General features: G+C 37.5%; 1 protein-coding gene across 2 annotated transcripts in view; it reads right to left on the reverse strand.

Moving 5' to 3' along the window:
* Positions 1–26,854, reverse strand: part of ANO8 (anoctamin 8) — a 751,060-nt gene that overhangs the window by 197,387 nt on the left and 526,819 nt on the right. For both annotated transcript variants that reach the window (XM_044090660.1, XM_044090659.1), the window contains exons 6-8: positions 23,548–23,664; positions 22,965–23,092; positions 18,559–18,720 (exon numbers count right to left, since the gene is read on the reverse strand). In XM_044090660.1, the coding sequence (XP_043946595.1) occupies positions 18,559–18,720; positions 22,965–23,092; positions 23,548–23,664 (407 nt within the window). The remainder of the gene's footprint in view (positions 1–18,558; positions 18,721–22,964; positions 23,093–23,547; positions 23,665–26,854) is intronic.

The following is a 26,854-nucleotide window of genomic DNA, read 5'->3' on the forward strand; positions in this document are numbered from 1 at the left end:
TTTGATGGACTGAATATTGGTCATATCATTCCATTTTTGGATGTGGTGTTGGATATCTCCGATGGTCAAAATATTGTGACTTCACCTCATAAGAAATTTGAAGGGACATGCCAGTACTTACATGGTACTAGTGGGCATCCGTCACATATAATTAATGCTTTACCTTATGGGGAAATGTTACGGATTCAGAGACTTTGCAATAATTCTGATATTTTCCATAAAGAAATGGGATTTTTGGTTGAATCATTCACAACCCGGGGTTATAGCAAGGATATTTTGGAAAGTAGTTTCACTAGATTGATGACAGGAGTTAAACCCATGGTTAAAAAATCTATTTCCCATGGGAATAATACCAATATGGTGGGCAATGTGATACAATTATATAATGATAGTGTGAATAAGGATGATATTTATTTTGTGACCACATTTGGCTGTTTTACTAAATGTTTTCTGGATATTGTTGGTCAATTTTGGCTTTATTTATGCTCTCTTAGGAATGTACAACAATGGTTGAATGCAAATATTAAGTTTTCTTACCATAAAGGTAAGAATATAAAAAACGTTTTAGTTAAAGCTAAATTTATCATGCCTCCCACTAAAATGTATGCTCAACCTGTTCGAGTAGGCACTTTTCCTTGTGGCAAGTGCAAGGCTTGCAAACATATTGTAACTAATTTTGAGTTTATTAATAATATTAGATTTGATAGTCTTGGTTTTTTTAATTGTAACACTGTGGGCGTTATATATGCTCTACAATGTCCTTGTGATAAATTTTATATTGGGGAAACCAAAAGGGCATTTAAAATTAGACTTCTAGAACATGTTAGAGATATCAATAATTGTAAGAAGAATAGTCCTGTGGCCATGCATTTTTTAGAATTTCATAATAGTTGTAGTGATGGCTTGAAGGGGACAGTATTAGAACAAATTTGTGTATCTATGTTTAATAATATGAGTATCAAAACTGTTTTACTGAAGAAAGAAACTGTGTACATTTTAAAATTTAAGACTATGTTTCCCTTTGGGCTAAATGAAGAGCTCAATTGGAAAACTTTATCTTATTAGAATGTTGTCTAATTGATTAATTGTTTAATTATTTTATTGAATGGGTGTATATATAGTGTTTTGCTATGTGAGTATTTTATTCTCCTTGAAGGCTTTGGCCGAGACGTCAGAGATTATATTTCAGTGTGCAATAAATCCTTTGGTGGAACTGTTTCTTCGTTGTTTTTCACTGAGTAGAATTAGACTGATCAGAATCTTTGCAGACTGGGTTACAGCCAGATGGGTCATGTATGTATCTGTAGTGGAAGGAGAGCATGCCATTGTCTGGATGGGGTGGGATTGAGAGGAGGAGGAGGAGAGAGGGTACATAATGTTGGGGTCCATGGAAGTGGAGGGGTAAGGAGAGGGTGCTGTTTGTGAAGGCTTGGTTAAGCACGAGTTGCCATACAATCAATGGATAAAGAGTACAAGTAAGTAAATATGGTATGCTGACATAAAAGCTGCATGGTAGGGAAGGATTATGGTTCATCTAGGGTTATACAACAAAGCAAAAAAAGGAATTAAACATTGTAGGCGTAATTATAATAGTAAGACGGGAAGGAAGGGTGAAAAAGAGGTGAGATCAGATAATGAAATCAAAGGTGAGACTGAAGGCTGAAGAAGATGAGCAGGTGAAACCAGCTCAGTTCAAATTTAAGATTGGTGCAGTGATGTTTAATTTGTTTATTGAACAATCAGTTTCCCTGTTTTAGCCCCAGGACTCTATTAAACTCTATCAGCCAACCCGAAGGAACTCTCAACGTGTGCTAAATTCAGACTCTGGTTCAAACCTGCCTTACTAAGCAAAACCAATGCCATATTCCAGGCAACATCACTGATAGCCACATTCCAGGCCACATAATCTATATGCATTTACACACACCTTCATCTTTTATCTTGCAATTCTATCTCTGTACCTCACCTATGCATCCTGTAAATGTGTACATATCTTTCTCATCTCCGCACTTTCCGAACTATATAGTTTTCTTCTAATTTTCCATCCACTGATAATTCTGTACTCTGACAAAAAAATACTGTTTACAAACTTACAGTTTTATTCATATACCAGTATCTCCATTTTATGTTTAATTTGCACCTGCATATAACTAACTCAGGTACTAGCCATTGGCTGTAGTTCAGGCTGGGCCTAAAACTGCTCAGTTTGATAACTGCCCTACAGTAGTAGTAAACAAACATTAATAAATAGTCCTTGTTTCAGTCTTTTTAATATCATTATAAAAGCATCAGCATTCATATGTGCTACAACAATCTACTGAAAGAACACTAGATCCAACAAAATTCAAAGGTTCAAACTGCAAGCCTGTACTTATCAATATAGCTAGACACCCATTTGTTTTTTTCATAAATCCATTTCTTAGTAGCTAGAATAATAATTTCCTCATAATATTGCAATTTTTAATTGAGCTGTTAGCCATATTTTCTGTAATATTACAACACTATAAGTTCTTAAAAAAATTCATCCACCTAAGATCATCCCATTTTGCACTTAATCCTGCTATGTTTCATGCAACTGTCCTCATACATGTTGTTTGTCTTTTCAGCTTTTCCTGGTTAGGGGTCGCCACAGTGGAAATCCGGTCCACTAATGATTGGCAGTCGATTTTTATGGTGCCGAGTTGCCAGCCCGACGCCCAACCTTCAGCGAAGGCATGCCCATTCACGCATGTCTTTCGGAGACCACTCGACTGCGGGGAGGACATGCAGACTCCACATAGAAGGCACTCCAGCCGAGAATCGAACAGGAGAACCTCTTGCTGTGAGGCAACACCGCTACCGCTGTACCACCGCGGCTTTCCAACTGTCTTCATACATGTTACCTGCCCAAAATTCTTTGTTAGCAAGCATCTGTCATCCCTTTTGTCTTCATAATTCACCACCCAGTTCATCAAGTAAATGACCAGTTTTTAAAGCTAGAACTTTTCTGATGCCGGGTATCAAACAGGAGGGGGAAACAGAAATGGAAAGGGAGGGGAAAGTGCTGGTTTACAGAGGAAGCGGAGAGAGAAATTATTGTTGTGGAGCACTAACAATCCAAGACAAGAATCATGGATTAAGGAAATGAAAAGAAAAAAGGCTAAGTATAACTAAGGGGAAACATAACAGCTAGGTAACAGCAGGGTTTTACAGACAACGTTATGAGGAAGTGGAACTAAAAATTAGGAAACTTTGTCTAAGCAACACATGAGAAGAGCGCTAGATAGGGAAGGTTCATGGGGTACAGGTTTATGAATGGTGATAAGGCTGGAGGACAGAATGTTTCTCCAGCAGAATTTTAGAAGAGGGTGGGGCTTTGCTGGGCTCCATGATCAAAGCCACAAGGATTCTCTTTGCAAAGGGTAAGTGCGACACTGAGGATCCAACAAATTTAAAACCTATATCCTTCTGTAATGCTGATGTGAAAATCTTTGTGTAAGTATTAACTGGGAAGTTAAAGAAGGTATTGTGATAAATGAGTGTCCTAGCATGGTGAGATTTGTTAAGAGAAGATACTCAGGGCATCACTGGATCCTGTAGGTGGATTTTATTGAATGTAGGCAGCCAAAAGAAGACAGCAAAGAATATACTGCTTAACAATCAAAAAGATTTTACCACTGTTGGTTGCGCATACTTGTTTGAGATATTAGTCCAGAATGTGGGGGAAATGCCTTTTTGTCTGGGAGATACAGACAAAGAATATAGCTCCCTGGATATGTACTGCAGCAAATGGTGAGATTTTTGAGATGGTGAATTTGACTGAGAAGGCATAGCATCTTACCATGTCTATTTCTGATTATAATGAGCTTGATCCAAAGGAGGAGTGTTCACTTGGAATCAAATCACGAAAACCTTGCTGTGGTACAATTAAATAAGATGTCCACAAATGAACGAATAAAAATATTATAACTGTTGATCGCTTTCACTAACAATAATAGAATTTCATCAGAACAGTGGACTTACTCCATGAGTCAGTTTAAAAACCTTATTCATAGAATCACATGACTAACTTTGACCAATTACATATTCGTGCATCAATAAAAACTCATGCCTTAATTTCAATAAATATAAAAAAACTAACAATTTATACCAAAAAATTGCTAGGGACATACCCTTGCAGGCATTGTTCCATACTGACTGTACCACTACATATTTGGTATACTTGGCTACATGTGACTCTTGCCCATGTTTCTATGTGGGGAAAACTATCTAAAAATTAAGGGATAGGGTCCTTGAACACCTCTCAGATATAAGGAAGGGTGATATCAAAAATGCGCTAGCCAAACATCAGCTAGAGTTTTCCAAACACCAATTTTCATTTAGGGTATTACAATGTGTACATAGGACTTTGAGAGGAGGTGATGTGAATAATTATTTGGAACAGAATGAGTTAAAATGGATCCTAAGGATGCAAGCACATAGATTTCCTGGGCTCACCAACTATGTTAGTATTAAACCCGCCCTTAAAGGGTGGAAGTTAAAGATTCATAAACACATATAATGTGGGATGCAGCACTCTCCTATCAATGGTGATGTCATTTTGGCCCCGTTTTTATTACTGTGATTGGTTGATTTGTATTATATATAGTATGTATTGTTTTAGTTAGGTATGAGGATCTGAGGAAGCATTGGTTTTATGCGAAAGCGCTTGTCCTACATTTTTGAAAAATTGTTTTTATTAAAGTGGAGTAACTCTAGCCGTGGTTATCCAGCTGTTTTTTTATGAAGATTTATTCTGTCTGGATATTCAGTTTGCACTGGTGATTTTTTTTTTCATTTACAGCCTGTTAGTGCAGGGGTGCTTTCTGCTGCTTTAAACCAGGTCTCTATTACAGCACAAATGTCACTGTTCTCCATTTTAAGGAGTGCTTCAAGCAAGTGCATTTTGAGATTTAGGCTTCTAGCACTGAGCAGCATGACCCTCAGATTGCATTTGTTTATAACTGTTACAGTGGTAATTTGGTCTTTGGAACACTGCCTAAAAAACGCACTGCAAGCCCAGGGGTGACAGATGTAGGCCATCTCTGGCAAAGCATTGAGGTCTGTCAGTCATATCATCCCAGGCAGACAGATATTGGATCCCCTTAGAATGACACCAAAAACTTAGCCAATTGTTGAAATCAATCATTTTCTGCTTGTACTGTGGTATCATTCTGGGTGATGGTAGGATGCTGCTCAGGGCTAGTGTCATAATCTAAGAGCTCCTCCATGTCTCTTTTCATGTGGTCCAGGGAGGTATGTCTCAGGTCATTCACACCCACATGTACAATGACAGAGTCATACTTGTACCTGTTGTTGAGGGACCTGAGTGTGTGCGTTATGTGGCAGATCCTGGCACCTGACAGGCAGCTGACTGTTACTTTCTCCGTATTCAGCCTAGTGAGTGGGATATCAGTGTGCCTCACTATTGAGTCACCTACAACTAATGTATTGGGCATGCTGTGTTGCTTTAGGGGCTTTGGTTGAGTGGCACATTGTTTATGAGAGTTATGTGTCTCATGATTAGTGTTGTGTTGTGGTGGTCGAGTGTGTTTCTGCCTTGGAGGTCTCTGCTGTTTAGGTAGATTTTTATTGAGAGCCTCCGCGAAGGTGGGTGTGTGGTTTGTGTTTTTTGTGAAGGCAGTGCTGGTCTGTGCTCTGGAGGGCTATGTGTTCCATGTGGTGTGGTGCAAGTACTGACCTTCTCTTCTTGACCATCTATTCCAGTCTTGGCTGGAGAGTGTGTGGCTTACAATTTAGATATATAAACGCATCTCTTGAAAGTCTGAGTGTTGGCAGGTAAGAGGAGAGGGTTGTCAGTGTATGAGGCAGTTGCTACATTGCCTCAGGATGCCCAGGTTCACCAGGTTAATAGGAGAAAGCACAGGGAACTGACCTTTAGATATGCCTGGAGGGGTGGACATTAATAATAAGTACTGGAGCTGTTTCCTTGTAGAACGTTTAGTGCTGGTAGCACTTTGTGTGCTAAATAATTGCTACAAGAAATCTGGTTACGTGCTAGACTTATAAGCTAGTAAAAGTGTAGGAAAGGAGAGAACTGGCAGATCTAATGGAAAAAAAATTGAAGAGCAGACTTTGGCACCACTCAGAAGCTTACAAACAGTCCTGGATACAGCAAATCTGTACCTGGACTAGACTAGTTACAGGAAAAGTGGGAAAGAAGTGCAAATGTGGGCTTTTAATCCAGAAAGTTGAAAGAGATGGAAATAAACTGCCCAAATGGCCAATAAACTACAATTTCTGGGCCAGAAACCACTCCTCTTGTGGTAGTTAGGCCACCTACTGCTTACCACTCCCACTGATAAGCTAGAAGGCTTCCCTCCAACACAGAAAGGCTTGGGGGACTCAGGAGCTTACAAACAGTCCTGGATACAGCAAATCTGTATCTGGACTAGACTAGTTACAGGAAAGGTGGGAAACAAGCGCAAATGCAGGCTTTTAAACCAGAAAGTTGAAAGAGATGGAAAAACTGCCCAAACTACCAATAAACTACAATTTCTGGGCCTGAATACCGCTCCTCTTCTGGTAGATAGAATACCTAGTGCTTACCACTCCCACTGATAAGCTAGAAAGTTTCCTCCAACACTGAAAGGCTTTGGGGGCTCAGAAGCTTACAAACAGTCCTGGATACAGTAAATCTGTATCTGGACTAGACTACTTACAAGAAAGGGAGGAAACAAGCTTAGGATTTTTTTTTTTACAGAAAAGCAGCTAAAATAGCACTAAAAACAATTCAAGTGCAGTGCAAGCTAGCACACTTGAGTGTGTAGCAATATTAAAGCAAATACAGTTTAAATAAATACAATTTATTCAAAATGTATTCTGAACTGAATTCAATTATTTTGTTTTATTCAACTCTGAACAGTTAAAAAGTGCCAAAAAATATACTTATCAGCTGAGAAGCACACTCTGTCAGAACACAAGTAGATTCTAGCAAAGTTTTTTTTTTTTTATTAGTAGAGTGGAAAGGAATAAAGGAGGAACAGAAGATAATTGGTTAAGAACCTATGTGGGTTAGCCTTCTCAAATGTTCTCTTTGTATTAGGTAGAATGAGCTAATGACACCAGATTGAAAGGAGTGTCCCAGATCAAATTTACAGTAGGGGCGGGCAACTGCAAAGCCACCAAGCAGTTTACAGTTTAATAATTCAGTAAAAATGCAATTACAATAAACAAAAACAGCAGCAAAATGGCTATGGTGTTTATGAACCAGAACCAAAAAAAAAAAAAAAAACACAATGAAGCACCAGAAAAGAATATAAGTTTTTAAACTTCACAGCTGGTGATTTTGGTCTGACAGTTTCTTTTTTAGATGTAACTCTTAGGTGGAATGCATGTCTCAATGTTGTTTCAAGCTGTATCCATCGAAAAAGTACATTTAGTAATAGTTCCATACATTTTAAGAGTAGCCACCCCAAATTTATAAAAAAGAACGTCCCCTGAGGTCAGTTTATTTGGACATCATGTATGATTGTAGATGACAAGTTGTTCTTGGAAAAAGTGGAATTTATAAAAGGGTTATTTTTGGAAAGGGGGTACCCTGGAGATGTGTTAAATAGCACAGCTAGGGAGATAATTTCTAGAAGGGATGCAGATTTTCCCTCAATTTTAAAATAAGGTTTTTCCAAGAGGATGGTGGTTACTACTGGGGTAAAGAGTAAACCCAGGTTTTGTTTGGATATGAGTGTAGACAATTTTGTGATACTTTAAATCATTAGTGAAAACTGAAAGGTTATTTTGGGAAATGGAGACATGGTTAAAGCATTGGGGGAGACTCCACTTTTTGTGTATAAGAAAAGTCAGAGTATCAAACATATGTTGGAAAACAGTGGAAGGGGCATCTCACACATGGATGTTGGTATGGTGAAATGTGTTGGTTGTAGATATATTCAAGTAGGCCCTCACATTTTTTGGAACATCTTCACTACAATATTACTGTTCTTGGTAGGGTAGATTGTAGTACTGAGGGAAATGTTTGTCGCCTTGTGTAGTGGGTGTTTGGCTTTTTATGTGGGCATGTCCACTAGAAGTTTGAGAAAGCATATTTTGGAACACTTATACGCAATTAGGATTAAAAATCTTAATGCTTTATATAAACATTCTAATGTATGTGGTAATTGGAAAAAAATAATGTTTTCAGTTATGGAAGTAGTGAATGTGGATATTAGGGGTGGTGATTTGGATCTATATTAGAACATCGAATATTTAACAGTTCGAATCACTAAAGGTCAACCTTTAATGATCGAACTGTTAAAACATGGAATGTTCTAAAAACAAAAATAAAAAAAAAAACTAAAAAAAAACTAAAAGGTGTAGGCAGGGGAGGCTGTGCCCCCCTGCACCCCCTACACCCCACACTACTTAAATATACCAACTCTGAGATTGTACTTCAGTGCACTACAGTGCGGAAATAGAAATTTTCCATTTCCTGCACTGTAGCACAATCTCGGAGTTGGTATATTTAAGTAGCGGGGGCATGGGGGTGCAGGGTGGCTTGCCCCCTGCATACAGCAATTAGTTTTCATTTCTATCGCTTTTTTATTTTTTTATTACTCATTCAGTGTTACTGAACTTCGATGATATGGTGTCAACCATATCGTATTCAAAGTTCACTAACTTCGAGTTTGTTATATAGACCCGGTGAATTTAGGAGTACTGTGGAACAAAAGGAGGCAGAATGGCAACTCAGGCTTGCCTCCTATATACATCCCAGGTTTAACTATGCTGTCAATATTAAGTGCTTTTTTAAAAAATAGGAAAATTAATATAAATGAAAGTTTTATAATGGTTAGGTATGTTTTCAAATATATACACACATATATTTATATATATATTTTTTCAACTATATACAGTTGTAATTTTGATGAACTGTTTGAGTGTAGTTTGTTCACTTTAAGAGATGTTTTAAGAGATTGTTCAACAAAAGAGCTTGATTGGTTCTTTCTTAATTGAGTACACTATTTAAATGCGCATATATGGAAAGTTTTTGTGTTTTGGAAGAAGTCGTTCTGACGAATAGCGCAATGAAAGTGTTTTACGCTAAAAACGTATATTCTTTTTTGGTGCCTCTTGGTATTTTTTTGTTTTTAAAAATGCAATTACAGTAATGAACACTATTACAGCTAGTAGCTAAGTAGAAAACACTACAGAAATGTTTATCACAGCAGAAAAACAGCCACTAAATGAATGTTTTAAACAGATAAAGGAGCAAGGAGACTCTAGAGAATGCTTTTAATTTCAAAGAAATCAGTTATATGATTCACTCCTTGGCAGGAAATCAGAACAAACAAACAGAGGTTTTTAACAAATGGTGGGAAAAGAAGTGGATTTCACTCCCCAGTTTTTAGCCAAAGTTCATGGCTACTACTGCTTCCTGGATGATATTCTGATCTTATGGAAGGGTAGTTTACAAGAATGGGAAGGAGTGTTGAATGTGTAGTAGAATTCCACCACTTTTTTAAGGTTTATGAGTTTTAGCAGCAAAGAGAGTATCAATTACTTAGATATCACAATAGGTAAGAACATAGCAACTGGCTGCTTCACTTCTACCATTTTTAGGAAGGAAATGTTTTCAAACACTTACCTCCATTTTGACAACTGTTATCCTTACCACCAAAAAAAAAAACTGGTGGTTAAGGGATAAATGGCAAGACTATCGCACCTTATTTCTGAGGATGAGTTGCATCTTCTCATCTCATCTGTCTATTTTTAGAGAGGGGGTACCCTAAGCAATTTTTGTGTAAATTGAAGAAGGAAGTAGTTGAACACAGACATGGCCGATTTGCACCTATTATGGGGGTAGGTACATCATACCAGGGTAATTCTAATGTTGTTTACCCTTTAGAACATGGATAAAAGGCTGGTTTTGGCAGTTCAAACCCCTTACTTATTATCCCCTTCAGTACTAACACTAATTTGTATATTGACATTGTTAAATCATTTTGGAATTTAGTTTTTACTGAGGAGATAAAGTATCTTGGAGCAGCTCTGTGATAATTCTTTCCAAGGGTAGGAATGTTAAGTCTTTACTTGAATCAGTTTCTAACAAGATACAATTTACCCACGGTAGAATGCAGAAATGTGGGTTCTGCTGTACATGTAGATACTTACATGAAGGGACTTTTATAATGTTGAACGTCTATGAAAGGACATTGGATGCCCAGGGAAGTGCAACTGTAACATTGCCTATGTGGTGAATTTAGCAAGCTATGGATCCTGCAATTCATTTTATGTAAGGAAAATGACCATAAAGCTGAAGAACAGGATTAGGGAACATTATTATGATCTTAGGAAAAAGAAGACTACTTACTAATGCTCTTTATAGACATTCTGTCCTAAGCCCTTCATTTAAGAAAGTTACTTTTTTGTTATAGACAGGATTTTCATTTCTCCCTTACGTGGGGATGCTGATACTTTGTTAGAACTATGAGAGTTAAGTTGGTAGCTCAGACTCAATGCTGCAGTGGCTCCAGGTCTTAATGATGTTATATCACTGAATAGTGTTTTAAAGTTTAGAACAGTTTGTGTATAATTATAGTTTATCATTAACATGAATTTTAGTATTTATTTTTATGTAGTTTAGTAGTCAACATTTAGGTCTGGTGTCCATTTTAGGTCATAATTGGATATTTTTTTAATATTATTTCACTTTTTATAAGCCAATTAATTGTATTTATAGCTTTCATCATGGTTTTGTTATGTATGACATCTAAATGTTTTTGTGAATTTTGGATTTTTATTGGCTGGGGAGAGTTTTTAAATGCTGCTTTTTGTACGTTGATTCATTACTCTGATGAAGTCTTGCTGAATGTTTTAAGATGAAAGGGCTCAGTATTCATTAAATGGCACATTGTGTTACAAAGAAGGTTCCAGTTTCTTTTTTGTTTTACAAGTATCATTTAGTGTGTGATAATCTTCATTACAAGCAGTTTTCATCACAAAACACATTGACATAATTTTAGTTGCAAACATTATAACCACTTATAATCTACCCAATCATTGTCAGTCTAACATTACATAGATCATTTGAATTATGCCTTGTTTTACACCTCATTCCTCCCTTGTGTGTATTGTTCCCACAATTCCCATTCTTTCCTATGTAATTTGCTCCTTCCCTTTTCTAAAGATCCCAATTCCAGTTGTTTTATCTTTGGTACTATATTCACTACTTCTAGTGTCGTTGCTTTAGATTTTGGTTTCAATTTTCTAGTAATTACTTTTTTGGCTACCACCATAATTCGACTCAGCAAGGGAATTCTGTATCATAGTTCAGAAAAATCATATCCTTAGTTATATCAATTTGCTCACCCAGTATCTCTGAAAGATTAGTCTGCAGGGAATCTTTAAAGTCTGACAACTCATTACACTCCCAAAAGGAATATGTTCCCAAATTAACTTTTTCTTCTCCCATCACACCTCCAAAATGTGCTGCCTACATGAGGAAAAATTCTCTGGAGTCTACCTGAGGTATACAAATATATAAGTAAAATTTTTCAAGCAAAATTCCTAAATCTTCTAGATTTTGTTTCATGTTTGGGAGACAAATATATATCCCCCCATTTTTTCTTTGTGAATTGCTTAACCAATCTCTCTTCCCAATCCTTTCTAACCTCCTCTGATTGATTCTTATAATTATCATGCAGTATTTCATATGCTCTACTAATTATTACCTTTTTAACAGCAGTTTCTGTTCTGGATTCTACTAAAACCTCTACCAGTGTTGGTCTTTCATTTAGGACCCCCTATTTCTGTCTCTTTGCCTAACTCTGATATCCATCCTTGATAGGGAAGGCAATCTCTAACCTGCAGTCCAAATAAATTCTTGGAATCTTCCCATTCCATTACCTTTCCCTCTCTTGTTATTTGCTTACAATATCTTGGTTGATTTACCAGTTTTATCCAATAAATTCCAGCTCTCTCTTGCCTATTGTCTGTATCCCTAATTGTAGTCACCCCCATTGGCAGAATCTCCTTTCTCCACTCCTGTGTTGGCTTAGTTCTTAGAATACTTTCTGCTATTTTATAAATACAATATTCTATATAATTATTGTTATTTTCCTCAAAGGTCTGCATCCAAAATCCCAGTCTCTCCTTGTTTCTTGAGCTTCACTCTGTTTCATCATCATCCTTTGTGCGATGTATAAAATCCTTAACTGTGTAGCTCTGAAATACCTCTTCAGATCAGGTAATCCCAATCTGCCTTGTTCTATTGGAAGAATCAGCTTATACCACTTGACTCTTGCTGTCTTCCCCTCCCAGATAAAATAATTCAGCTCTTTATTAATTGCTATCCACATCGTCTTCCCTGGTTGATAAAAATATGCATGACGTATATAAGACTAAAGGGACTAAAAACATTTTAACTGCTTGTATCTTACTATCCATATTCATATAACAGAGCTTCCAATTTCTCAGTTTTTGTATTATCTTTTGTTTAGACTCTTACCATATATCCTTAGCTGCCACACTGGAATCATTGTTAATCCATACTCCTAAATACTTAATTTTATCATGTCCCCATAAATATGGATATTGCTGAATGAATTCATGTGTGGCTACATAATTTACCAGTATTACCTTTGTTTTAGCTTCATTAATTTTGTATCCTGAAAAGATGTGAATCTGTCTCAAAATGTTCCACAACACTGTAATATCTTTTTCTAGTTTTATCATTTATAAAATAATATCTGCAAATAGAGCCAACTTTTCTTAACTACTATATCAATTATATCCTTGAATTTCTGAGTCACTTATTTTGTTTGCTAGTGATTTTAAATATAATGCAAATAAAGGGGAAAGAAGACACCCCTGCCTGGTTCCTCTGCTCAAGCAGAAACTATCAGAAAGGAACCAACCCACTTTACTTTTCACCTCCTTTCCCTCATATATCCTAATCAACCATATCATTTTATCAGGGAATGCAAATGCTTCCATTGTCCTGCTGATAAAGTCCCAGGTTACTCTGTCAAATGCTTTCTCTGCATCAAGATCCACCAACAACACTGGTATTTTCTTGCATTCTGCTTCCCTCTGAATCATCAGTGTTCTATTAATGTTGTCAAATGTTTGTCTCCCCTCCACAAAACCACATTGATCTATATCTATCAATTCTGGGGTCACTTTTGCCATTCTTTTAGCCATTATAGACATAAACACTTTATAATTATAGTTTAGTATTGAAATGGGCCTGTATGAAGCTGGACCTGATGGAGCTTTACCCTTTTTAGGTATTACAGCTGCCACTGCATTCATGGTACTTTTCCTCCTCTTAACATATTGTTAAGCAAAACCTTCCAGATCTTTATCGGTCTTTTTCCCCCTAGCTTTCATACTTCCACTTGAATACCATCTATTCCTGGGGACTTTCCTGTAGATTGGTTATACATCATCATTTTTATCTCATCTCATCCTATCCTGTCAGTAATTGAGCCTCATCTACCTCTAAGCTTGGCATATTTAATTCTTCCATAAACATTTCCATTTGTACCTTTTCTTGATTTCCGTATTTCTCTGCTTTATACAGACTTTCATAGAATCTCCAACACTTCTACAGGATCTCTTGCTCTCATCCTTGTTATAAGCTCCCTAAGCTTGGTGACAGCCCTTTCTACTTTCTTTTGCCTGAGTCACTGCGCTAAAAGTTATTGTGCCCTAGAGTTATTATCAAAAAACAATTGCTTAACAGCAGTCTTTCTAAACTCATGCATATTATCAAGGTAATTCCTTATTTTCAGTTTAGCATTCTCAAGTTGCTCATCTTCTTGTTCTGTGAGATTCACCCCATTTTTTAATACTTTAACATTTGTTTGTCCCTCTAAATAATTCTTGTTACTTCTTAACCATATCTTCCTTTCTTTTATTTCCACCCTATTTTTACACTCCACTTTAATTTTATCCCACTCCCTAGCTATATTTTCAGAAGAAATTTCTATTTTCTCTAATAGCTCCTGACCAATTTCCACTACCCATTCCTTAAATTCCTCTCTTTTTAAAAGGTAGGCAGAAAAGTAAAAGTGTCTCATTTTTATTTCATTACCTTGTGTTCTTATTTTAGTTATTATTAGGGCATGATCTGAAATAGTTACTTGGTGCATATCAAGATCTTCAATTAAATGCACATGTTCCTGTGAAATGTAAATTGTGCCTGTCCTAGCCCAGTTTTTGTAACTTGAGGAATAATATGTAAATTCACCCTGAACTCCTGGTATTAAATTCACATCTTCCATGCCAAATATTTTCATAATTTTTTTTTAATTGACCCTGCTTTGTTACATCTTCCCTTCTGGGCCCTAGATACATCTTCACTGTTCCAAATCAAATTCCAGTCCTCACATATAAGTAATATTCCTTGCTGAAAGCTGGTTATTTCTCCCAGAATTTTCTTAAGCTCCATTATAGCACATTTAAGTGGAATTTAAATACATACCAGTGTAATCTTCCTCCCTTGCCAGTAGCCCCTTAGTACTACATATCTACCATTATTATGTTTTTATCTTCTTCTGTCAGTATTGGAGCTCCTCCTGCAATCAGTATAAGTACTCCACTTTTCCTTTGCCCCAGGTATTCTGCTGAATAACCATCCTGAAAACCTTTCTTTATCAAATTCACATGTTCAGATCTTTCAAAGTGTGTCTCCTGTAGCATAACTATTTGCACTCTACATTTTATAATATAGTTCACTACTCTGTGAGACCATTGACATTTAAAGACATTATAGAAAGTATCATTGTATTATAGTTATTATTCCGACTATTTATGTATAACAGCTTTTTTGTTAAATGTCTAGTTCCAGATTTTGTGTTACATGCATACACTGTTTGGTAGGTTGATCTTTTATACAGTTGGTTTTTGTCCTATCCATTTGAACCTATGTCACATATTACAAATTTTTTTGTTTTACTGAAAATCCTCAAAATAAACCCACAACCCAGTACCCCCTATAACCTATTAACTTAATAATAATGCACAAAAGTATATACATCTTAAAATACTAAAATTTTACTCTCCTTATAGGAACAAATGTTCCAAACTGGCAGCCACACTCATATACTTGAGTTAACCTAAAAGAAAGGTTATTCATGCTAAGATGCATGTTGCAACCTGTGCTTCTACTAAGTGCTGTCTGGTTTTATCATATCTTTATAGCCCTCCCAGCTAGGAAAATAATTGAATCCTTTACAGAATGTTATATCATTGCCATTTCTCTTTATCAGATTGTCTCCTGGAGACATGAGGACCAAATACAGAACTGCTACCAAGCATACTTTTATTTGCTAGAAAACAACCCTTATAATATTCAATATTCTTTTTCATTTACTTGCTTTCTCTTAAAACTTGTTAGCAGAACAAGCTAAGGGCCTTAATCCAGTCATTCCCCTATGCAAGAATGAAAAGAGCACACTAATTTTTCTTTTGTCATGCTTGTTTAACCAGAATTTTGTTCTCTCTCTCTCTCTTTTCTTTTTCCATTGCATTGCCTACAGTTCTAAAAACTGAACAAGGAAAAAGAGAGAAGTGAGAAAAAAAATTAGGAGTACATGTTTACATTAATATCCCCATTATACTTAATAGGTTAGCAATTCTTGATAGGTTTTTCTGGGTTCTGAGAGTTTTTCCAAGAGTACCTTAAATCTAAGGAGGCATTTTAGTTCATATGTAAACAAAAGGTTTATTTTAGGTTTGAGACTTTTTATTGGGGAAAGAAGGTTTATTGAATTCTGTAGAAGATATTCACAAGTTTATTAGTGGCTTCCTCCAGACAGCTTAAGATACATGCAGATTTAGTATGTTAGTGTTTCCTTAGTTTAGTTTAGTTATGTTTGGGGAGGGTAAGTTTTAAAGGTATCTTGCTCTGAGATCCTTTGAAGCTTTCGGTTTTAGAAGAAAGAGGTAATGGGGCAATGATCACTGACGGTAGAAGGAAGAATAAGTACTTTTTTTCTATGATGTTTGGTATGTTTGTGACTACCAGGTCTCGTAAAGAGGGATTATTGAATTGTAGATTGGGTACTATCATTTTTTATACAAGTTTAAGTTACTTAATGGTCTGCCACAATGTCTTGAATGTACTTTCCTGTGTTTGCAAGTATATTTAACTTACGATTACCAAAGATTATAATGCTTTGCAGTACTTAAAAACATGTTAATGTTGGGGGAGAATTGTTAGGATTATATGAACCATCTTCTGTACAACAAATGGATTGTTAGTATGAGCCTGTTGACTGGGATCTGTTGGGGTAGTGTTTGAAGCTTGACTAACCGTAGAGACTCTTACTGTGGTTTTGCGTAGGAACATATTTCTGCTGCTTATGCATATGTTAGACCTACATAATTGTCACTTGGGGAGACATTTGTATGTTGGGAGGTGTTGTCTTTAAGCTAGATTCAATAATAGCTACAATGTCGGGTGAGTTATTTGTTTAGAAACTACTTCTCTTTGTTCTTTTTGCGACACCGTGTATTGTACATAGATGGGCATTGTATAGTTCTAAATTTGCACTTTCATTGTCTGACTTTGACTGTTCTGTAGTAATATTAATATTTTTATTTTGAAAGTATTGCTTTGTGTTTTGCCAGTCTAATCTTTGTTTTGCCTTACTATGATGTTGGAATGCACATTCTTTTATAAAATGTTTTTGGCCTTTCCATTTCATGGATGTTTCACCTTACTCAGGGCATACAATTCTATGTATGTATTTACCAGCACCAAACTCCCTATTTCTGACCGCTAACACTCCATTCGATTTTACAGTCTTAATTTGTAACATGATTTTCCTCCTTCTGCTTTTGGTTTTGCTGCTGTATCCCTCTTTTCTAAATCTGCTGCCTCATCAACTACTGACTGCATCAACTGATATAATTATATAATGCTCTTGGTTAATCTGAAAACTCTGAGGATTTTACAGTCTCTACTTAGTCTGTTAATGTGGGATTTGTCACAGCTCTTTTTATTTGTTGTTTTGTGAGTAACATTTCTGGATAATCTGTGTTTTAATTTCAGTTCATTGTCAAACGCTGAATGCTGCAATACCTACCCAGCATGTTAGTGCCTCAAAGTACAATGTTAACTTTTCTTATTCTGCTGTGTAAGTATCCCAGTTTCCTGACAACCTTTTGTGTATACCATGTTCCTTGTCGACAATGGAAGAAGTCGCTCCCTGTAATATTAAATGTTGTGACGATAGTTTCTGAATTTAATCAGTGAGGTTATTCACTACAGAGCCAGGCAGCAACTGTGTCTGCATCAAAAAGCTGAACATCAGGAGTTTATACTGTTTTTTTCCCTCTTGCACTCTTTTAATTTGTCTCTAGGGCTATTCTTCTTTACTAGTAGTTATATTTCATAATGTTCTGCTTTCATTTGGGAACTTATTCTACTTTCTTTAAAGGCAATACAAGCTTTGCCACTTATATGTTTGATCCTGCCTGTTGATCACTATGGTCCTTCCATAATTAACTTTTTCTTTGTAGCAGTGTTGTGGAGACAAACGTTCTAAGTTTAAAATACTAAAACATATCAGCATTTTATGCAAATACTTTTTTTCTGTCTTAAATATTTATTGTCAGCCTTTGCTTTTTGCCAGTTTTCATGTATTTGACAAATATTTATAACCAAAATTCTTTCAAACACAGTAAAACAATCCCTTAGTTAACAATGTGGTAAAAGGATTGCACGCACTGGGCATTACCACTAAATAGAATTTTGTGGATGAGACCTCTGACCAGTTGGTTTTCAGCTAGTATTTCTTTGCTGGCATAGTGTAATCTGATCTTCCTGACTTTGTGAATGAGTTTAAACCTGCGGGCTACTAGTCTAGATGATTACTTGCTAGAGCTTGTTAAGCATTTAAAAGAATCTGATTCTGACCTTGAGGAATTTAGCACTCCAGGCCTCTCCGGTAAGAATGCTTCCTTAAGTTCCTGTAAATGCATATTCATTCCTTCATTAATACCACTTATCCATTTTAGCATCTGCCACCCCATTCTTCCTTTGCCTTCGATCTTTTTCATTATCAGTGTCTTCTCTAATGAATCCTGCCTTGCACTATATGGCCAATGTTTTAGTTTTAGTATTACTATCAGATCTTCTAGTGAATGGTCTGGATTAATTTCCTTAAGAATTGACTGGTCAAAATGCCATTCATTGAAAATCACAACCGTTTTAAATGGGGGTGGGTGGGTGGGTGCTAAGCCCCCTACATTTCTTTGTGATGGCTGTGGTCCAATCCCTCTTACTATCATATTTTAACTTCAGGGCACCACTGCCTTGGAAGTAAAGGCACCAAAACTGTCAATAACTGTCCTATTCAGCTATCTGGCCTGTTAATGAACTGTAGTGTCATGAGTATTTATTGAAGAACTGGTATTAGAGTAATGTGGTCGATGAACAGTCATACTATTAATACACATGCCTTAGCTCAGACTTTAGAGGCAGGATACTGACTGCTTTCTTCCATCACGTCTGCTAAAATGGAAATGATTTATGATTTTAGCAGGGGGCAGCATCAGAAATCCACTCACCCTGAATTGCGGTCGTGGTTCCTCAATTATTTCAGGTGGTGTGTCTAAGGTGCCCCACTTGTAAGCAAACTCTGCTCCTCGCCGTTTCCATCCCTCCAGGAACAGTGTTGCCCAGACCACATTGAACAGGGCAAACAGCACAGAGCTGACATCACGACTAGTCTGTGAAGGAAACACATAAAATAAAAAGTAGTGGCTTTTAAGGACCAGAACAAACACTCCTATAGGTGTATATATGAGTGTGTAGTATTCAAACAAACACATATACATATGTTTATATTCACAGAAAAAGCAAACATTCATATGGGTGTATATTCATTTGTGTGTAGTCTTCACATGGATACATTTATACATCTTTATATTTGCATGCATTTTGCATATTTATCCAGCCATCATCCAAAATAGGTCTTGCTTCTTTTGTCTGTTCATTTTGTCCTATTTTGATCACTTCTACTCCTTGATTTCTTACTCTGCTTTGCTGTTCTCCTGCTGTAAATGTCCTTTTGTTTGTAGGTTTGACTTGTGTGTCTTTTTTTTACAATGCACACTGCAACAAACAATATTTTCTTAACTGTATGCTTGCATCTAATGACTGACCTTGTTTATCTACACAGGTGTCTTCTTATGCTCTTGCACTTTTGATGGTTTGATTAATCACACACTGATCTTTAGGATGTACTTGACCTTACTGCTGAGTATTTGTAAGTTTTTTTATAAGGGAGGTGTTCCCCCAGCCCCTCCCCCAATAGAAACTCCACCACCACAACCCAGATCTCTAAATATAAGACCACTGAGGTTACATGTGCTGCAGAAAGAGAGTCTCTCTTAAAATTATCCATTGTAGACTACACGCAGTACATTCTACATCAGGAAACCAAGGTACACTCAGTTTTTGTATTCACAGATAATTTCTTACTTTTCTTACCTCACTGGACCACTTCAGTATTACCTCATCTTACCATACATCTACCTGCTGTCATTTTTATATATGATAAAAACAACCATTTGCATTCATCTGGAATGAAATGTGGTTACAAATGTATTAGAAAATATTACAACTCTCACATTGATGGTGTGAAGACTGGACAAAGACAGGCGAAGGCTGCCAGCCTAGTCAAATAGAATTTAATACATAATTCTATCATTTGTATAAATAAATGTAAAATACAGGCGTGTGTTTTTAAATGAAAGAAAAACACTGTAAAATGTGAACTTCAAGATTGTTACAACATTTCCCCCTTGCTGTAAAGAAAAACTAAGTCAAGCCTTTCAAATGTGTCTTTTGAAATTGAAATGATTTTATGACATTCTTTGATCTTTAAAGTTGGTTCCGGTCAGGCTGGCTGAAGACATTCTGTCTATTTGTTAACTAAGCACTAATTGCTAGAGTGTATATGTGAAATGCCTTTTAGTGTTGTATTCTCCTGTGCAGATGTTAGCTTGCTAAATAATGCAGTTTCTATTAGCCTGGGAACTCAGAGCAGGTGTCAAGATGATGCAATATGAATACCTGGAAACTAACTCAAAATGATGTAATCTGGGAAGGACATAGAGACATGTTTGTTAGTGATGTTTTATAAACTGTCTCAGAGAGAGACTAAACAGCATTTTGATCTTGATATCCAACTTACCAGCACTCTGCTTATGCTCACATGTAAGTTCTTAGCACTGTGATTTCTTGTATGAATAGTTAAAGCTAGCAAATATTAATTAGGTATTTTTCTTTGAAATCAGACCTGTCCTACTGTATTAAGTTTCTGTGTGATATCTGAACTCTTAGATATCTTTGTGGTGTAGTAGTTTTGTCTTGCGTTTTAATTATTTATTATTAAATATTTTTAAAACCTTCTACATGTGGCTGCTTTGTGTAGATATAAGCTCTAGAGTATATTGCATATTTATAGAGGTTATTGTAATAGGCCACTCTAAAGTAAGCCTTGACAGTTAGTCATACTACCATTGGATAATAATATTGCACAGTAATAATTAGACACCCTTTGAAGTACCTTTTAGTAGCTGATATTATTAACTGGGTGGTGGCAGTAATTACTACTGTATAGTCTGGGTAAAGGGGCACAGCTGGAGAATCTGTGTCAGCCTTTCCCAGGAGTGTCCGTGAAGTTGTATAAATACTTATCTCAACGTGTGTGTTGTGTCAGCTACTTGGCAGGGACACGAAGCACTAGTTGGACAGAAAGGGTACTGGAGGTTCTACCTTGCCCAGTTAGGCTGAGACCTGGACCCTATAGCTGTGTCAGTGGGGAGTCTTATTGGGGAATCTGGTGAGCAAGGGAGCAGCCAGCCCCAGACTGACTGTGATCTCTGTGTGCACTTAAAGGAAATTGTACTTTACTGTGTGTATTAGTTATCCTTTCCTCTTCTATGAGACAACCTCCCTGGTGTTAGTGGTGAGGATTGAGGCTCCTTGATTGCTGGGCCAGGGCATGGTCATCACAGATGGCACAAGCAGAAACATAGAATAACAATCACTTTTCTATACTACAAGGAATGTTTATAAGAAGACAGCCATGACTTTAAAGTTCACAGAGTCTTTATTTCTTCCATACTCCTAGCATTGTCAGGGAAAATGGCATAAGATTCTGTCAGGCAGGTAGCCTAACAAGCAAAATGTTAAAAGAGACATTTTGTACATTATGTACAGTGACGCAACACAGTTCTCAAGGCATCAGTAGGCAGCTTGGATGCTACAGTAACAAGTACAATGCAGAAAAGTAGACGTAATGCAGCAAGGTGTGTGATACAACAATAAGGATACAATACAGCAGGGCAGTAAGCAATCAACCACTTTTATGAAATGCATAATGGAGAATTGCTATTAGCTGCAGACTGCCACCACATGCACATAGGCACCACCTGATGCAGGCAGATACTAAGATGTACTAGTTCAGTGAATGGAGGATACAGAGGAATAATACTGTTACCAAAATCAATACTCACTACTATTGTCAGTGAATAAGGAGTATGGAGGAATAATACTGTTACCAAAATGAGTACTCACTACTATTGTATGCATTCCAGCAGTGTATGGTATATCCTGTAACCCTGTCACATGAAGTGCATCATTTCCCAGATGTTTTCTGTTTTTCAAGTCAAATCCAGTAACAGAGTTTAACATAAGTTTGTGTCAAAGCCTAACACAATAGAGTTGTGACATTTGCAAAGCACAGAGCATTTAAAGCAAATCACAAGAAACCACAGGGCAATTAATGTTAAACCTGCTATGTGACCAGTAGTAATTTAGGCCAGAAACATCAGCTGAATCCACCCTACTCGTCCCAGCCCAGTTTCAGATGCAGTCTTTTTAAAAGTACAAAATGAAAAGTCACATCACAGATGTTGTTAGACTGCATGCAAGGAACAGACTGGGGTAAACTTGCAACTGCAGTATGATGGATCTACACATGTCTGACTATCACTGTTTTCCTTGGAAGAACAAATCCCAGTAGCCAAGAGGCCTTCCCCAGGAGACCAGCGACCCATCAAAGTACTAGGTCACATTAGGGAAAAACCCATCAGGAAATAGGTTACAGAATGTAGACAGACTGCATAGACAATGTCTTTTTTTTCTGTTAACATCATTCTGCAATTTGATGTATTGTTTTATATTTGGTAACACCGATTCTGTATGACCTCTTATATATTTCCCCTTAGTACAACTGTTTTCAGTATTATGCAATTGATTGATGTTAGTGGACTTTTTCACCCTAGGATTCTGCTGAAAATTGCCCCCAGTCAGATGGACATATCATTTTTCAAAATGTAAATACAAATATAAGGTGCTTGAAATATGCATTAAATATTGAAAATACTTAGATTCATGCTGTTTTATCATTAATGTGAAATGCTGTGATACTACAGTATGATTTGCTTCGACATCTCACTTTTTTTCATGGTTGGTGTACAGCTGGGAGTGATTTTTCAAATTTCACTCTGGGTGCCAAATTGTCTTTGGATAACCTTGCCTTAGAGGGAGGAAGATGTTATAACCCCAAGGTACCATATTTCTAAGATTACAAGGAATGGCATGATATAAAAGACAGCTTTTTCTTTTTTGTCAGCTAAAATGGTCCTTCTCAGACCCTTTTCTGTCATGACCTCTTCATAATGGAAATGGTAAATACAAAATTTGTTTGAAGAATTTAATGCCAGGCAGTTGGCATGTTTTGAAAGGAGGGAGCAAATCAAAGTACCCAACGAAGCCCAAGCAGACATTGGCATAATATGCAAACTCCCTAGATGCAGTGACCAGATGCTAGGATTGAATCCTGGACCTGAGCCACCATTATATTGTCTAAACTATTAACTCATTTTCTTTTGTCTTTGTGACTTGTTTTTTTTGGTGGTGGGAACCATTCTTTTGACTGAAGTATGATACAAATTCTTACCTGGTCAGACTCCGTAAAGACCCAAAGCACAAAGCCAAAAGCTGCAGGATAAATGACAGATGTGGTATAGTAACCCAGCCAGGCAAAATACATAGCAATCTTCACTCCAAAGTAATCACAGATGTCACCTAGGAAACAGGAAACAGGTATTCCGTCACCAGGTGTGGCTAGCCAAAGTAACTCCACTTCTATGGAAATTTTCACTATCTATCAAAAACTGCAAACTGCAGCCCATCCTAAGTTCTACTTCTGTGGTTTCCAATCTTTCTACATTAGGATCATGTCTTTAGAGTACACTGGGTACAATATGAATTAATGTTGTTTTGAGTCTGTTTTTAATAAATATATATATCTTACCAGTAAATTTGTGTAGCATACCATTTTCTATGTGTTACTTTGTTATTGTGGAAGATCTGTTTACTTCCAATGTAGAACTTAACTGCATTAGGCAAGCTATTTTATTAAGACTTAAAATTCAAAAATGGAAGCCTGTTTTCTATTTTCAAAGTGAGAAACTACACATAAAAATAAATGTTTTGGACCCATGTTCATAGGTGGGAAAACATTTAAAAGAAAATCATACCAAGGGGCTGTGCCTCAAAAATTGCTTGTACCCAGGATTTCATCAGCCGATTAAGGATTCGCTGTTCATGAAGTGGAAAAATTTGTTTTATAATTCCTCGAGCAGCCAATTCCGGAACTAAGAAGAAGAAAAAGCATTGTTTTTTGTTGTCAGGTTCATTTGATCGCTGTAATGCCTTTAACAAGTATAAAAAAGTAGTGTTGAGGAAGTAAATAATTTGCTGTAACATTTTTAAAAATGTTCTTAATTCAACCTTTTTGCTCTCTGTGTATCTAAGTAGACTATTCTTTACTTATTGATCAGAAACCTTGTATGAAACATGTCATCTTGGCTGCAACTCAAAAACAGCTGACTTCATGAAGCTATCTGCACCTCCCTGAGAATAAAAGTTAACAACAGTGTAAGCTAATTTAGTTTTGTTTCTATAAAACTGCATATCATGGAATAGGGATAGTCTCACACATGCAACATATATGCTCTTACCTTATCAGCTGATTTGTAGGATGACACTTTTTGATAGGTCCTTGGCATGGTCTTCTCCACTAGTCAGTATTCAGCATTTTGGTAAGTATGCTGCTGTTGACCCCATGGCACAGAGATTAAGCCTAGACTGCATCCCAGATGACCTAATTTGACTAGCAGCCCGAGTGTTGGAGGGAGGGGAATGATATTCCAGTTAGCTGTCTTTATCAGCAGGAGGGGGAAGTGAAATATGCTGTGGGCATACTCAATGACACAGATTTTTGTTGGAAATTGCGACCCAAAGATAAGAAGTGTTGGTCAGTAATGTGTTGAGTGGGGCAATGAGGACCACATCATTGCAGAGGTGGAGGCTACCTTGCAGCATATCTGATCTGATGATATCTACACCTATCTGATGGTGTTGGCTACCATGTAGCATGTGTAACCAAGAAAAACACCAGTGGGGCACAGAAATATAGTGCAATGACCTGAGTAATCTCCCTGGACATTGCATAGCATTCTTTTGTGCAAGGACAGAACCCATGAAGTGAAGGACTATTTCAGTGTGTAACACCAGAGGGAAACAGATGCAGTACACTAGGATCCAAACTCCATGTTTGGTGAACATTTGCATAAAATGCTGAATCCAGGCATGTCTGTGTCACTTTACTAATGCATGCTAGATGTAATATGCCAGGCTACAACTCTTACCACACTTTTCCACCACCAAATCAGGACTGAAACACTAAACGTGGAGGAGTGCCAATATTCACCAAGGATATCCACACCACCAGGCTTGTTGCCCAACACAATGCATCTGAAATTCTCCAGGTGCAACTAACACTAGGTAAGACTGCAATCCAAACTGTAGCTTGCTACAGATCCCCCACCATACCCCAAGATTCTCACTACACCTTTCTAAACATACTGGAAAATATTAAGATAGAACCAAGCACCGTAATACTGGGTGATTTTAACTACCCTGCCATTAACTGGGAAAACTACTCATGTACAAACACCTTTGCCCAACGGTTCTTGGAATTCATAAATTCCAACACCCTGGATCAACTAATCCATTGTCCCACCAGGGGCTCCAATATCCTAGACCTGGTCATTACCAACATGGGAAATCGATGCTCCACACCTATGGTCACCCCCTCGTTAGTCAGGTCTGACCATAAGCTAATCACCCTTAACATCCACATCCCACCCCAACCCCCAGTAAGGAAACCTCCATAAAAAACTTCTCCAAAGCCAACTTCATGCTACTCAAGTCAGAAGTGACAAACTTCATGACACCCATGCAGACGGGAACTGAAAGTTCAACTGCTGAATCCTACACTAAGGCACTGTACGAGCACATCCACTCATGCATGAATCGTGCCATCCCAAATAGAACCAAGATGCTCTCATCCAAAAAAAGGAAGCCAATCTGGTGGTCCCCTGCCATAAACAAACTTTACAACAAAAGGAAGAAACTGTTGCAGAACAGAGGAAAATCCCAGGATGCAAAAAACTCCCTTACCAGCCTCAGTAAGAAACTGAGATCCCTCATAAAATCCTCTAAAGCTAGTTACGAAAGTAAAATTGTCAAAGATTCCAAAGACAACCACAAGGCATTCTATAACTATGTCAAGAATCTAAATGGCAATGCTCAGATCTGCTCTGAGCTAAAACAGAATGGCATTAAATATACTGATCCAAAGGATATTGCCAATATCCTGGCATATCGATTCAGTGCCAACTTCACCCCCCTCTCACCCCTAAATGGCTCATCTCAATACCGGAAGATTGCCAATTTCCAGTAATAACGGCCACACAGGTAAAAATGCACTTTCCAAAGCTAAGAATACAGCATCCATGGGACCAGATGACATCCCCGGCTGTGTACTACATGAACTACAATATGAACTGGCACCTTACCTAAGTGTCATGTTTAATCATAGCTTCACCTCAGGTTTCATGCCCACTAAGTGGCACAGAGCTACAGTTATCCCACTCCACAAGGGGGGATCCAGCTTGGATCCCGGAAACTACCGTCTCATCAGTCTGACGAGCCTTATCTGCAAGGCCATGGAGCATATTATCATGGAACTTATAACCAAAGACATTGGCAACCTTCAAACACTGGACCCCACCCAGTTTGGGTTCGTGAAGGGCCGATCTTGTCTCCTGAATCTGATTGACTTCTTCGAATCAGTCTCCAGAGCCATGGACAAGGGTAAGGTAGTCCACACAGCCTATCTAGACCTTGCCAAGGCCTTTGACACCATCCCTCACTCTGGAATCATAGATAAACTTACTAAGTTGGGCATTAATCCCTACGTCACCCAATGGGTTGCTAACTGGCTTACTGATAGAACCCACACTGTAAATGTAGCCGACTCCAAATCCATCTCCAGACAAGTGACAAGTGGAGTACCTCAGGGTTCAGTCCTGGGACCGCTCTTGTTTGGCATCTACTTCTCTGAAGTACAGGCCAACACTAAGAGACTCTGGCTAACAAAGTTCGCAGATGACTGCAAACTGGGAGCCATTATTGAATCCCCAAATTATGTGGATACTCTACAAAAGGGCCTTACAGAAACAGATGCTTGGTGCCAGAGCCATGGGCTCAAGCTCAATGCCAAGAAATGTATAGTTATCCCCTTTGGGAAAAAAAGTACAGTTTTGTACCTACCATAAATGTAGATGTCCGAACAGGATAGCATCTGCAGTCCTTACAAATGGGTTGTCCTGTCGTCAGGCAGCCCTTCGGCCGGCCGGATTCCAAAGTCTGGGTGTGGCCTCGGCTGGTGTCGCACTTCACCCGACGTCATCTCTGCTGGTCTTTGGGTATAAAGGC

This window comes from Protopterus annectens, chromosome 13.part0 (assembly GCF_019279795.1).
Source record: "Protopterus annectens isolate FY-2018-M chromosome 13.part0, PAN1.0, whole genome shotgun sequence".
NCBI lineage: Eukaryota > Metazoa > Chordata > Ceratodontiformes > Protopteridae > Protopterus > Protopterus annectens.